General features: G+C 51.1%; 1 protein-coding gene across 1 annotated transcript in view; it reads right to left on the bottom strand.

Moving 5' to 3' along the window:
- Positions 1-15,165, bottom strand: part of PTPRJ (protein tyrosine phosphatase receptor type J) — a 172,193-nt gene that overhangs the window by 9,734 nt on the left and 147,294 nt on the right. The window contains exons 13-21 of the mRNA XM_017348393.4: positions 13,763-13,973; positions 13,505-13,629; positions 12,494-12,581; positions 10,159-10,200; positions 9,640-9,648; positions 9,462-9,549; positions 7,736-7,826; positions 5,565-5,638; positions 5,324-5,458 (exon numbers count right to left, since the gene is read on the bottom strand). Coding sequence (XP_017203882.4) covers positions 5,324-5,458; positions 5,565-5,638; positions 7,736-7,826; positions 9,462-9,549; positions 9,640-9,648; positions 10,159-10,200; positions 12,494-12,581; positions 13,505-13,629; positions 13,763-13,973 — 863 coding nt within the window. The remainder of the gene's footprint in view (positions 1-5,323; positions 5,459-5,564; positions 5,639-7,735; positions 7,827-9,461; positions 9,550-9,639; positions 9,649-10,158; positions 10,201-12,493; positions 12,582-13,504; positions 13,630-13,762; positions 13,974-15,165) is intronic.

The raw sequence follows: 15,165 nt of genomic DNA on the forward strand, positions 1-15,165 counted from the left end.
TCTCTGTCTCTCTGTCTCTATGTCACACACACACAGTGTGCTCTGTTACATTTCCAAACCTGACGATCTGACTCACCTGGAAGATTTGTTGTGTTTTAACCACAGATGCCTGGGCCCCTCTCCAGAGATTCTGACTCCGGCCATGGGATCTGTATATTTTTCTAAAGATCCCAGTTTCTATTATCACTCTCGGAAAATCAGCCCACACATGAACATGGAGTTGATTCCCAGTTCAGCCTCCCACCAGCTAGATGGTTTAACTTGAGAAGCAGAGAGAGAGAGAGAGAGAGAGAGAATGTTCCTACCCACTGGTTCACTCCCAAATGCCCACAATGGACAGGCCCAGGCCAGGAGCTAGACACTCCATCAAGCTCTCCCACATGGATGGCAGGAACCCAACGTGAGCCTTCACCATTGCCTCCCAGGGTCTACACTGGTGGCAGCTGCAGTCAGGAGCCAGAGCTCGGAACTAAACCCAGCTACCTGCATAGACAGCACACAGGCATCTTAACTGCAAAGCCAATGCCCGCCCCCAGCCGAATTCCTGTTCCTTCCCTGTAAGCAAGTTCTTAAATTCTCTGGGCCTCAGTTTCTCCATCTATAAAATAATACCTCACCGGGTCATTCTGGGACAGGAATGACATACATGGAGGGGGTGGGAAAGTGTTGTGGCACAGCAGGTTAAGCTGTCACTTGGGATGCAGAGGAAATACGGCTGCAACCAGAGACAAAGGAAGAAAAGCCAACCTCTCCTCCCAGTGCAAACCTTGAAAAGTGGCTGCTCACTATTAACAAGCGAAGCAGCTGCCCACTATCTTGTCTAGGGAGGGGAGATGTCCTAAGTTCTGCTTCTGTAAACGCCAGTCATGTGGGGAGCAAACCGGACTGGACTGTTACTGGAATTAAGACTTATTCTATGCATCTGCTCTCCCACAATATGGCGCTGGGAGAGAAGTAAACAGCTTCCGCACAGCTGCCTCCAGTTCAACTAATAAACTGTAGGACTTGCTCCTGATTGGAGGAGAGCGGCGTGCTCGGCGTGTGGGCAGCCGAGTTAGGATTGGCGGAGGAGGACTATAAAGGAGGAGAGAGACGGCGTGCACCAGGAACATCTATGGGGAACATCTAAGGGAACCCGTGCAGCCCCCGAGAGAGCCGGCCAGCGGTGTGCCGCTCCCCTGCGGAAGTGGGGAATGCGGCCAGGGGGAACTGCCCTTCCACGGAGGTGGAAGGGATAGTAGCCAACCCGGGAAGAACCAGCAGCAAACCCGGGGAGGGCCGAGCAGACGAAAGAACAGCGCAGGGTCCTGTGTCGTTCCTCCACGAAGAGGGGGAGCGACACAGTCACACATCTGTCCTAATAAATCTGCCCCTGGTATCTCTTTCACAAACATACCAGGCCCACAGACCACTGGAAGTGTGGTCCTAAGTCACGTAGGCTGCAATTTAAACCCACCAACGCTGTAACAGCTAAGGTATGAGGCTGATGAACCTACAAATATTGTAAGACACTTGGGACTGTTGCTCAAGTCTCAGGAAATGATTCCAGCTGAGCCGGCTGGCATTAATGAACTGCTTGATCCTCCACTGTCTCTGGTGCCTGTTTGAATGGAGGGAGTTTTCCCACCCCAGATTTCGGTAACAGGGATGCCTCCATGTCATATGCAAGTGCCTGGGTTCTAGTTCTGCCTGTACTTCTCAATCAGCTTCCTGCTAGTGCCCACCCTGGGAGGCAGCAGATGGTGGCTCAAGCACTTGGGTCTTTGCCACCTGAAGGCCTGGGTAGAGCTCCTGGCTCCTGGATTCAGCCTGCCCTCTTCCCCAGCCCCAGCATTTCAGGAGTGAACCAGTGGGTGGAAGACAGCCTGCTCTAGTTCTGTCTCTCGCTCATTGGCTCTCTCGTTTTCACTCTTTGGAATAAATTAAAATAACTAAGTATTTTCTAAAATAGCACACACAGACAATGCACTGACTTCCTTTCTCTCCCACCAGTAACATCACTTCCATCCCGACGTGAGATGAGTCAGCGCCACCTAAATTCATCGTCATGTGCTTTAACCGCATCTTCTTGCTGTCTAAAGGATCTTAACAAGAGTGCTTCACGCACAAGGGCCTGCACTCCACAGCACAATCAAGTCCGTCTGCATTCATAAAACAACGCAGTTTCATCTCCCTAACAGCCTGCTCTCCTGCTGCGGACACAGTGAGGCAGCCTCGGCATCACAGCAACACCAAGGGGCCCCTTCCCTGACTGCTCTGTCATCTTCCCAGAACACACACGTGGGCTGGACCAACGCCACTTAAAGTGAAATAACATTTAAAACTATGATGCCCAACGGGTCCACGCTGCCCCCAGGACAGGACTACCCAGAGGGTGCTTGCTAGCTGGAACAGTAGGAATCCAGGAGGCAGCTCCCAGAAGCCCTGGGGGTAGAGCCACCTGCCCAGCCGCCCCCACCACCACCACCACCACCACCCCCCCAGGAAGTCTGTGAGCCATTGCTAAGGAATTAACTCCTGGTACTCAAGTAACAAACCTACATAAAACCAAATTAATGGAGCAACATTATCTGCCATGGTGTTGTAAGTTAGCCCCTGCTTTTCAAAGTTCTCACACCCGTTTCAGGAAGGTGCAATTTTACTTTAGAAGAAATCTCTCTCTAATGGAAATGGCAGGGGTGCTCCAAGCCATCACAAAGGAAAGGGAGGTGCTGAGACTCACCTGGGGAGACATCTCAGATTCTGCTTAAAGAAAGAGTTCCCATGTTAAAAATAAGTTTGAGGGGCCAGCGTTGTGGCCCAGCACCCCATATGGGCGCTGCTTTGAGCCCCAGCTGCTCCGCTTCTGAACCAGCTCCCTGCTACTGTGTCTGGGCCCCTGCCACCCATGTGGGAGTCCTCCCAGACGAAGTTCCAGGCTCCTGGCTTCAGCCAGGACTGGGTTAGACCATTGTGGCCACCTGGAGAGTGAACCAGCAAATGGAAGATATCTCTCTCCCTCTCCCCTCTCTCCCTCTCTCCCTCTCCCCTCTCTCTCTGTCACTCTGCCTTTCAAATAAATAAATCTTTAAAAACAAACAAAACGCTAACATTGGAAAGTCACAGGGTGGAAACCCCTGCTCTCACAGGGGAAGCTGCGTGTGGGAGACAGGCAGGGCCGCTCCGCATGCCCAGAGCTGACACAGGGCCCCAGCAGGAGCAGCATCTTGCTCGGGCCTCGACGGTCCACAGCACAAACCCAACTCCCACTGTGTACAAACCCCAGCAGCGGCGACACAATCAAGAGGGCAGATTATCAGCTGTCCATAAAGGAAGGCAATGACAAAAGAGAACTGTCTTAACAACCTTCCCCTTGGGGCCAGCCCTGTGGCATAGCAGGTAAAGCCACAGCCTGCTATGCTGGCGTCCCCTCTGGGCGCCGGTTAGTGTCCCAGATGCTTCACTTCTGGTCCAGCTCCCTGCTGTGGCCTGGGAAAGCAGTGAAAGATGGTCCAGGTGCTTGGGCCCCTGCACCCACGTGGGAGATCTAGAAGAAGCTCCTGGCTCCTGGCTTCGGATCAGCGGAGCTCCAGCTGTTGCAGCCATTTGGGGGATGAACCAGCAGATGGAAGATCTCTTTCTCTGTCTCTCCCTCTCTCTCTAACTCTGCCTTTCAAATAAATAAATAAATCTTAAAAAATAAAGCTTTCTCTTAAGGGGAAAAAAGATAAAAGAAACAAGTTTTAAAGACTAAAGGGGCTAATATTTGGAAGGGGTGGGTTTTAAAAAAACAAGTGGGGAGGCTGGCACTGTGGCATAGTGAGTAAAGCTGCCACCTGCAGTGCCGCCATCCCATATGGGCACCAGTTCGAGTTCCAGATGCTCCATTATCTGATTCAGCTCTCCGCTATGGCCTGGGAAAGCAGTAGAAGATGGCCCAAGTCCTCGGGCCCCTGCACCTGCTTGGGAGACCCAGAAGAAGCTCCTGGTTCCTGGCTTCGGATTGGCTCAGCTCTGGCCATGGAAGTCATTGGTGAGTGAACCAGCAGATGGAAGACCCCTCCCTCCCTCCCTCCCTCCCTCCATCCCTTCCTCTCTCTCTCTCTCTCTCTCTCTCCCCTGCCCCTGTGTGTGTGGAGTGTGTGTAATTGTGACTTTCATATAAATAATAAAATAAATATTAAAAAAAAAAAAACAAAGCTGAATGGGTACCAGCATGGGGCCTGAAGATTAAGACCCCAGTGACTGCACCCGCACATCAGGGCGCCTAGGTCCATGCCTGGCTCTGGCTCCTGACTCCAGCTTCCTGCCAATGCGGACCTGGGAGGCAGTGGTGATGGCTCCAGGGACTGGGTTCCTGCCACCCACATGGGAGAGCCCCAGCTTCCACCTTCAGCCAGATCCAGTCCTAGCCATCGCAGGCATTGAGGGAATGAACCAGCTGATGGAAGCTCACTTGCACTCTCTCTCTCTCTCTCTCTCTGTCTCTCTGCTTCTCCAATATTTTTTAAAAAACTCTTTCAAAAAAATACAAATGTGGGCTGTGAACTAGCACAGCCACTGTGGAAGACAGTATGGAGATATCTCAGAAATCTGAATCTAGACCTACATGTGACCCAGCCATCCCACTCCTGGGAATTTACCCAAGGAAAATGAAATCAGCATAGAAAGAGTTAATCTGCACCCCCATGTTTACTGCAGCTCAATTCACAATAGCTAAGACATGGAATCAATCCAAATGCCCATCAACTGAAGATTGGATAAAGAAATTATGGGATATGTACACCACGGAATACTACACAGCGGTAAATAAAAAATGAAATCCTGTTGTTTTCAACAAAATGGATGCAACTGGAAAACATCATACTTAGTGAAATAAGCCAGTCCCAAAAGGAAAAATACCATATGTTCTCTCTGATCTATGGCAACGAACAGAGTACCTAAAAGGTAATCTATAGAAGTGAAATTGACACTTTGAGATGCATGACTTTGAACAGCCCTTGTCTAAGCTATTGAGGAACATTTTTCTTTCGTACTATTTGTTGAATTCTTTACTTAGTATAGAATTAATCTCCTGTGTATAAAGTTAACTGAAAATAAATCTTGGTAAAAAAATAAGAATGGGAATAGAAGAGGGAGGAGGAAGAAGGGTGGGAGGGCGGGTCAGGTGGAAAGAATCACCATGTTCCTAAAATTGTATTTATGAAATGCATGAGGTTTGTATACCTTAAATAAAAGGTTTCAGGGGTGGGGAGGTGCAAATGGTTTCCACAATTCTTCTACCAGAATAAAAGTAGTTCATTAAATGTTTAATTTTTTTTATTTGAAAAAAAAAAATACTTACCCTTCCCTGCTCAACACATTTGGTCAACATAACAATGGCATGCACGTTTTTCTCCCAAACCATACGCCAGAAATCTTTCAGCGTGTTGGGCAGAGGTCCTTGTGTGGCAATAAAATCTTTCTTGGAATGGTAGCCCTAAACATGGAAAACAACACAGAGTCAACATCAAAGACACAGGAAGAAGCTCTGAAAATGTCAGGGTCACAATCCGGCTCTGTGAGGCCACCCCACACACACTCACAGGCATGTAGCTGGCATTGATGTAGTCATCCGTTGAATGGGTCTGGACTGAAAGCTTGACACGAGAAATGTCATCTGTGACATGGAAAGAAAAACGGGTCCTCAGTGGAAGGCAATGCTTCAGAAAAGTTGCACCCAGGAGAGAAATCGAAAGACACGTGGTTTGGAGGGTGGGCAGTTCAGCATTCCACAGAGATGCCCTCATGTGGTCCTCACAGCCCCTGTGCGACTGTGACACACAGACGTGACGTGATTACCCACAGCAAGCTAATCAGTGGCAGAGACGGGATCTGAACCCTGGCAGCCTGACATGGGCACCCAGAAACAGACACAAACTTGCCCAGCTCAAGAAAGGAAATGATGTCCTTGGAGTCCCAGGCAACAGGCTAAAGCTAAAAGCAGCGCCCCTAAACTTCCCAGTCTATGACTACACGATCTCACTCTCCCCTAGACAAAAGCGTGCAACGCTGAATCCAGTCACCAACGTCCCAACTACAGTCTTCCCCAAGCAAACAATTCCCAAACTCCAAATTCCCAACATACACGCTCCAGATCTGAAAACCCACAGACATGCACACGCACAGACCGGTAATCCTGAGTTAAGATTAGATGGCAATGCTGGGTCAGCAAGCAAACCTACTTTTTTATTTTTTTTTTAAGATTTATTTTATTTATTTGAAAGGCAGAGTTACAGAGAGTCAGAGTCAGAGGCAGAGAGAGAGAGAGAGAGAGAGAGAGAAAGGTCTTCCACCTGCTGGTTCATTCTCTAACTGGCTGTAACAGTGGGAGTTGAACTGATACGAAGCCAGGAGCCAGGAGCTTCTTCTGGGTCTCCCACACGGGTGCAGGGGCCCAAGGACTTGGGCCACCTTCCACTGCTTTTCCAGGCCACAGCAGAGAGCTGGACCGGAAGTGAAGCAGCCGGGACTCAAACCGGCACCCATATGGGATGCCAGCACTGCAGGCAGCGGCTTTACCCACTATGCCACAGCACCGGCCCCTGCCAACCCTCTTTCAAAAGCATGCTTCTCAGAACACTGGCCAGTACCCCCGTCCAAGACAAGGAGGAAGGAGAATGAAGAGAAAGAGCCCAGGAGCTAGAAAATGCTGAAGCTACACAGGAGCTAAGGTTTTAGTCCAGGACAGAAAAAAACAGAAAGACAACACCTCTAAACAGCCTGGTGTAAAAATGACCCACAGAGTCTATCAACGCGGGCTGTGTCGGAACATGGCTGTGAGCCACATCCGTGTTTCTCTGTGCCCGAACTCCCACCCAAAAGAACCACACTAAACTTTCTACAAAGATGTAGTTCCATTTCATCTAATGGGTGGCGTCATAAACAATTCTCATTTCAAATTCCAGTCAGTATCTTTTTGGAAAAACAGCAGACACTGTTTAGTCTCAAAAACAGTAGAGAGGGGCCCAGCATTGTGTCTAAGAGGGTAAAGCCACTTCCTGCAGTGCCAGCATCCCACTTGGGTGCAGGTTTGAGACCCGGATGCTCCATTTCCCATCCAGCTCTCAGCTATGGTCTGAGAAAGTAGCAGAAGATGTCCCAAGTCCTTGGGCCCCTGTACCCACGTGGGAGACCTGAAAGAAAACTCCTGGCTCCTGGCTTCGGATCAACCCAGCTGTGGCCTTTGCAGCCATTTGGGGAGTGAACCAGGGATGGAAGACCTCTGCCTTTCAAATAAATAAGTCTTAAAAAAAAAAGGTAAAGATCTACATGTAACTCATAATTCTCTGTGAAATGCACTCGACCAATCAGAGGTATGGACAGGCAGAAAAGTGTGACTCTGCTCCATCTCATTCCAGAACTAGACAACTATAATAAAGGGACTGAGAGGTAGGCCCTGAGACAAGACCCACAGACCCGGTCCAAAGGCTGGTTTGGCCATTACAGCCTCTAATTGCTCCTTGAAAGGAAGTCACCTGTAGCCATGCTGAGTCTCGTTCTTGTCATCTGAGAAACAAATATTCTCCCACCTACTTCACAAGGTTAGGGTGAAACTAAATGTAATGAACTTAAGTAGTGCTTCGTACACAGCAAGTGCACAAGCAATGGTGGAGGAAATGGCGAGTTAGTGTCACCGACTCCTCCCCCTCTATTGTTACAGTTCTGATGGCCAGTGGCGGAGGAAACGGGGAGATGGTTGCATACAGTCACTTACAGGGCAGAACATTATTATAGCGATTCTTCCCTCTATTCTCAGCCAATTCAGCTGCATATTTGGGTAGGCTGATTCCAACGAGCTTCAGATCCTGCAAACAAAGCCGAACAGTTGTTCATTTAGTCTTCGAATCTTACTCTGAGCAAGAGCAGGACAGACAAGGCAGGGATCCAGAGGTAGCATGGGTTAGAAGGTCTGTGGCCATTTCTAGCCCCCAGGACTCACGCATGGGTTAGAAGGTCTGTGGCCATTTCTAGCCCCCAGGACTCACGCATGGGTTAGAAGGTCTGTGGCCATTTCTAGCCCCCAGGACTCACGCATGGGTTAGAAGGTCTGTGGCCATTTCTAGCCCCCAGGACTCACGCATGGGTTAGAAGGTCTGTGGCCATTTCTAGCCCCCAGGACTCACGCATGGGTTAGAAGGTCTGTGGCCATTTCTAGCCCCCAGGACTCACACATGGGTTAGAAGGTCTGTGGCCATTTCTAGCCCCCAGGACTCACGCATGGGTTAGAAGATCTGGCCATTTCTAGCCCCCAGGACTCACACATGGGTTAGAAGGTCTGTGGCCATTTCTAGCCCCCAGGACTCACGCATGGGTTAGAAGATCTGGCCACTTCTAGCCCCCAGGACTCACGCATGGCATCTTATTTGGAAATAAGGTCTTTGCAGATGTAATCAAGTTAACATGAGGTCACGTGGAGTAGGGTGGGCCCCTGATCTAATGCAAGTGGTGTCCTTAGAAAAGGAAAGAGATGAGGAGACACAGCCACACGAGGGGAGAAAGGCGTGGGAAGACGGAGGCAGAGACTGCAGCAGTGAGGCCGGCTGGGCTGCCAGAAGCTGCCAGGGGCCAGCAAGGACCCTCTCCTGGAGGCTTGGGAGGACCACATTCTGGCAACGCCCTGATTTTGAACTTGTGGTATCTAGAACTCTGGACAGCTAATTTCTGCTGATTTAAGCTCCTGTTTGAGGTACTTTGTTACAGCAGCTCCGGGATACTAAGGGAGTTCAAAATGAAAGCTTAAAGGAGATTACAGCCCAGGGAAGAGGCCCAGGCGGCCAGCACTAGCACTCAGTCGGGCAGCATTAAGCCAATGCTGAACCCTGATGCCAAGCGGCAGGTGACAGGTGTAACAAGGCACTCTGGGGACAAAGACCTCCAGTCCCCCTACTGGGGTCCGTGAAATCAACTCAGAGCAGGGGACACCTGGGCTGTGGCTGGGGTGGTGAGTGGAATCGCAGGAGAGCAAAGGCCAAGCCTGGGGCAGCACAGGGAGGACGGGTGTGCATGGACATTCGGAAGGGGCTAGTTCCTGGGCTAGGGTGGGGATAGCCTTTAGAGGGGACTTAAAGGCATACACAATGGCCGGGCAACCCCCTCCTCAGGACTTTAACCCCTGAGTTGATGTCAACTGCTCAGTCATGGAGCCCCAGTCCCCTACAGGCCCCATCTGGTTCCTTCCCAGATCACACAGTCCGTAAGTCCAATTCCCAGTCCCTGCATCTCTGGCCAGTCTGCAGGTATGAAGAAGGGCAAGCACACGATGCACTGGACACTGGACGGTGCAGGCCTCCTACTCGCACACAGCCAACGGGGGACCCCAGGGGACAGGAAGTGCTTCTCTCACCCCTGGGGGACAGCGACCTCTGACCCAAAGCTTCCCTTAAGGCAGAAACTTTGAGACACAAAGCAAACACGGGCAACACCAGGCTCACAGCACGTACTTCGTATTCCTCTGCGAAGCCACAGTTGGAGTCGGCTTGCTGTTTCTTAAAGTAGGCCTCGAAATTCTCCACTCTGATTAACTTGGATCTGGGGAAACAGAGTGACTTAGGAGGCTTTGTTCTTACACTCCATGGAGGAGAAAATCAATCGAAAAAGAAAAAGAAGGAGGTGACTTACTTTTTAGGTCTTCATCGCAGAAGGGGAAAGAAAAAAAAAAAAAAAAACAAGCAATTAGAGATTCATTCATTTGGGAAGCAGACACATTCCTCCAAGAACCAACGCAGAATATAACTGGGGGGTGGAGAGGGGCTAGAAGGGTAGGGATTAGAGTAACGCCATTCATAAGACACTGAAACGTGAGTCCTGACATCCAACTCTTGTACAACTGATGGGCCTTGTGCTTCAGGTAAGCTCTCCTCTCCCCATAGATCTTCAAAACCCATTAAAACAAAAAAGTCACGAAATACACACTTCCTAACAGAGTAATAGTAGGCTATGGCAAAGGAGCCAGAGGGGAATAACAAAACACAGATTCCTTACAGAACACGGAGCTACCAAGAACTTCCAGCTGACCAAGGCCAAATGTGTCACTCAGGAAAAATGACATCAGATTCCATCAAAAATTTTCTAGATAATCACTGAACGGATTAGGGAGCGAAATGCCTCAAAATAAGGCTCATATCTCTAGAGACTTACTTAATTTGTGAAAAGGACACTTCATTGTTCTTGGCATCTTTCCTGTTTTGAAAGAAGAGAGACCCATTAGTCCAGATGAAAAAAAATTAAAAAAATAAAAAAAAAAAAGGTTTAATCTTTGCTTCCTGCTGTGAGGCCTTTTCCCTGGAAGCAAATTCATACGCAACACTAAATCCTGCTCACCAATGCCAAGCAAAGTGGTTCAAGCAGCAAACCCTGCCTACAAACTGCTCACATCATTGTCTTTTTTTTTTTTTTTAATTCACTTATTTGAAAGACAGAGTTACAGAGAGAGGTAGAGACAGAGAGAGAAAGGTCTTCCATCCGCTGGTTCACTCCCCAGATGGCCGCAACAGTCGGAGCTGCACCTATCCAAAGCCAGGAGCCAGGAGCTTCCTCCGGGACTCCCATTCCATTGCCCTCCCCAGCCATAGCAGAGAGTCAGACCAGAAGAGGAACAGCTGGGACCAGAACTAGCACCCACATGGGATGCCGGCACTTCAGGCCAGGCTTTAATATGCTGCGCCACAGCGCCGGCCCCCACATCATTGTCTTTTATACCATCTAAAAGAAAAATCTGACCTGGGCATTGGGGCTGGCATAAAACCGCCACCTGCAACATAAGTATCCCATATCAGAGCACTGGTTCAAGTCCCAGCTGCTCCACTTCGGATCCAGCTCCCTGCTAACGAGCCTGGGAAGGCGGCAGAAGATGGTCCAAGTACCTGGGCCTCTGCCACCCATGTGGGAGAGTTACTGACTCCTGGCTTTGGCCTGGCTGTTGTAACCATTCGGGGAGTGAACCAGCTGATGAAAGAGATACCTGTCTGTCTGTCTGTCTCTCTCTCTCTCTCTCTCTCTCCCTCTCCCCCGACCCTGCCATGTCACTCTGCCTTTCAAATAAATAAATAAACCTTTCAAAACAAAGAGAAAGAAAAATCTACATCAGTGACGTTACTCTGTTGCTGAGAAAGCTTGTCGGCCAGGCAGATGCAATGAACGAACTGGTGGGGCCCTTGCACACTCCCTCATCGTTGAATGAACTTCACAGTGGGGTTTAAAAAAATAAAAAACTTCCAGGTGGCGATTTGGCAGCGCGTCTCCCCACTGCCCCAGCAGGTGTCTGGTGGAGCACGTGGCTCACAGGGCGGCTGTGCGGATGACGTAACAGCAGCAGCGGGGGAGCTGCAAGACGCCGCGTGAGTGCTCCATTTATCCAAGGATCCTCGACATCATGAGTTACTCTCCACTGGTGTCCCCGAATCGTCGATGAGAACGATGATAAGCTAAGCTTCTTAAAGCTGGTCAGCTCAGAGATGGGGCTCTATCTCAGCTACTTCCAAACTGAGATCTCTCTAACGCTCTGATAGAAAGCCGACTGGTGAACCCAGCGCAACGTTCTAAAGGCACCCTCCGCTGCAGTGCCTACCAAAGCCTAGAGGCCATGGCGAGGGTCGGTGTTAAAATCGCCCAGCTGGGAACAGAGATGAGGTGCAATTGGCCCGAAGTGAACACTGGAGACACGGGAGTTCCTTACACTGTGCCCTCCGATATTGGGGGCTTTGAAATTTTCCAAAATAAAAAGCTTTCTTTAGGGGCCGGCGCTATGGCGCAGCAGGCTAACACCCTGGCCTGAAACACCGGCATCCCATATGGGCGCCGGTTCTAGTCCCAGCTGCTCCACTTCCTATCCAGCTCTCTGCTATGGCCTGGGAAAGCAATAGAGGATGGTCCAAATGCTTGGGCCCCTACACCCACATGGAAGACCTGGAAGAAGCTCCTTGCTCCTGGCTTTGGATCGGCCCAGCTCCAGCTATTGCAGCCATTTGGGGAATGAACCAGCAGATGGAAGACCTTTCTTTCTGTCTCTTCTTCTCTCTGTCTGTAACTCTGCCTCTCAAATAAATAAATAAAATTTAAAAAAAAAAAAAAGTGAGGATTGGGGCTGGCATTGAGGTGCAGTGGATTAAGCTGCTGCTTTAGATGCCAGAACCCCAAGAGATTGGAGCAGTGGTTTGAGTCTTAATCACTCCGCTTCCGTTCCATCTTCCTGCTATAAGCACCTGGGAAAGCAGCTGACGATGGCTCAAGTGCTTGGGGCCTCGCCTCTGATGTGGGAGACCTGGCTAGAGACCTGACTTTGGCCTGGCCCAGCCCCAACCATTGTGGCCATTTGGGGAGTGAACCAACAGAAGGAAGATCTCTCTCTTTCTCTCTCTCTCTCTCTCTCTCTTTTTTACTTCTATCTCTGTCACTGTCTTTCAGAGAAAAATAATAAGTAACTCTTTTGTAAAACATAGAGGACGATCATCAACAGTAACATAAGCAGTATCACCTTTTCTTTCTCCAAAAGATGAAGCCTCCCACGGCCACAATAACCAGGGCTCCAAAGATACACCCGAAGACGGCTCCGCAGATGACACCTAGGAAAAGTCCAAGCGGAAGCCCTTGAGCTGGTGTCCACTGAGGACAGTGCCATACCCACAATCGGCCCCAGGCCCTCACTAGAGCGGGCACAGGTGTGCACACACACACGCACATGCATACACACACACACACACATACACACACGGGGTTAAGTCCAGGCATTGCAGAACTGGGCTCTCTGCCCCCAGGCCATCACCAACAATGGGGTGAAGAACATCACTATTCCTCTCCACCTCTCAGTTGGCTCCATCACTAATGTAGGGAACTGGGCTGGAGCGGTGACTTTCCTACACCCACGGATAAGCAGAGGTCCTCACAGCACCGTGCTCAGGCGTCGTGAAACCCATCTGTTTCCTGGGGATGACCTTGGCTGCTGGGGCAGGAATTCTTTCCTGCACCCAACAACCACTAGACAAACCACCAAGCCAGCTGGCCAGCTTGTCTCTGGTCTAGAGGCAGGGGAGGCTGCCTCCTTTGGGTTCCCGAAGCTCTGTGATAAACACCGGGAGCACCGGAGAAGGAGCCAGGGACCAGAATTTCAGGCCTGCCCCTACACCTCTGTGTAACTCTGGGGAAGTCCCTTCCCATCTCTGGGCCCTAACACCTTATTTCTAAAAGGTGGGCTGTACGAGACAAGCTCTGGGGCTCTTTCTCAAGGATTCTAAGCACTCAAAGTCACACCGGCCACCACTGACCACAACGAGACAAAGGAACGAATCTCTGCAGACTGGGACTCAGGGAGGGGACAGCTGGGGTCCAGGGCTGTCGGGGTCCTCGGAGGAGGAAGCGGAGCTGAGCAACTTCTGAGAGAGAGAAGGGAGGGCGGGGCACTGCTCGGGGGTCCCGGGGAGCCACCCAGTTACCCAGCCTTCTGTGGACACTTGAGGCCAAAGCCCAAAGGCTATTGTTTCTTCCCTACCTGGATCCTGGGGCAAGAACACGGCATCCGAGTAGCGGCTGAAGGACACGTAGCTCTCAGCCCCGTCAATGAGTCCGTACTTTTGAGAGTTGAAGGTGATATTGGTGAAGCCGGCCACACAAGCCCTGCAGGACAAGAGACGGCACGGAGAGGCTACTGGGACGTGTCCGCAGCCAGGGGCACACGGCGCCCTGCACTCATGGGGCACAGTCCCCTTCCTCCCCTCCCCCAGCGGCTGCCCGATCCAGACGGCACTACCTGTAGGAGCCCAGGGGTTGCAGCTTCCCATTGTAATAGCCCAGGGTGGTGGATTCATTCCCAACGTCAATTTCGTATTTCAAGACTTCGGACAAGCCCTGAGAACGTCCCCTTTCTTCCGTCCTTATGAGGTAGGTCACGTACGTATCCGAGGCCCCCTTACTGAAGTCTTCGTACGTGTATTTCAGCACGTCTGCAGAAGGCGGGCCAGCTAAGAACAGCACACAGAAGAGATATCGTAAGAAAGAGATTCCACCTCCGACGCCTCTAAACCAGAATGTTGTTGCCGGGCAACGACGCCACCAGCCACCAGCTCTCAGGGACCTCGGGGCCAGGCTCTGCTCAGGCCGAATTCTTTTTTTTTTTTTTTTTTTTTTTTTTTTTTTTTTTGACAGGCAGAGTGGACAGTGAGAGAGAGAGACAGAGAGAAAGGTCTTCCTTTGCCGTTGGTTCACCCTCCAATGGCCGCCGCGCTGCGGCCGGCGCACCGCGCTGATCCGATGGCAGGAGCCAGGAGCCAGGTGCTTCTCCTGGTCTCCCATGGGGTGCAGGGCCCAAGCACTTGGGCCATCCTCCACTGCACTCCCGGGCCACAGCAGAGAGCTGGCCTGGAAGAGGGGCAACCGGGACAGAATCCGGCGCCCCGACCGGGACTAGAACCCGGTGTGCCGGCACCGCTAGGCGGAGGATTAGCCTAGTGAGCCGCGGCGCCGGCCCAGGCCGAATTCTAAATGCTCCACTTCCGCTGACTCATGCCAGCTGACTCATCACTTCAGCCAACCGTCCCCATGTTGCAGACAAGAGCAGGAAGGCACAGGAAGATAAACAGGACCTGGCCCAAGGTCACGAGGCCCACATGGTGGACTGGATCTCTAACCCAGACCGCCTGGGCAGGCCGCCATGCAACGCTGCCTCCCTCCTCATTCAGCAAAGGTCTGGACCTGGAATTTGTTGAAAACCATCCCAGCAAAATGACCAAGAGCTTGAACAGATCCAAAAGAAAAACATACACAGAGGGCCGGGCTTTGGCCTGGTGTGCAAGACAGCGGTTAGGACACTCCTGTCCCACACTGCAGTGCCGGGTTCAACACCCAGCTCGCGGCAGGTTCCAGCTTCCTCCCAATGCAGACTCTGGGAGGCAGCGCGGTGGCCCAAGTGACTGGGTTCCTGCGTGCATGAGGCCCTAGCCAGAGCTGTTGTGGGCATTCGGGGAGTGTACCAGCAGACATAAGAAAGATATGCATTCTCTCTCTTTCCCTCTCTTGATCTCTCTCTCTCAAATGAAGAAATAAATATTACAAAAGAAGAAGAGAGGGAGAGGAAGACCCCAATGTCACTCTGCACCCTCAGCAGCCCGATGACAACCCCTACCCTGCAGGGTCCCCAGCAGTCCCGGGAACACC

Source organism: Oryctolagus cuniculus, chromosome 1 (assembly GCF_051225735.1).
Source record: "Oryctolagus cuniculus isolate XC-2025 breed Fujian yellow rabbit chromosome 1, ASM5122573v1, whole genome shotgun sequence".
Lineage (NCBI taxonomy): Eukaryota > Metazoa > Chordata > Mammalia > Lagomorpha > Leporidae > Oryctolagus > Oryctolagus cuniculus.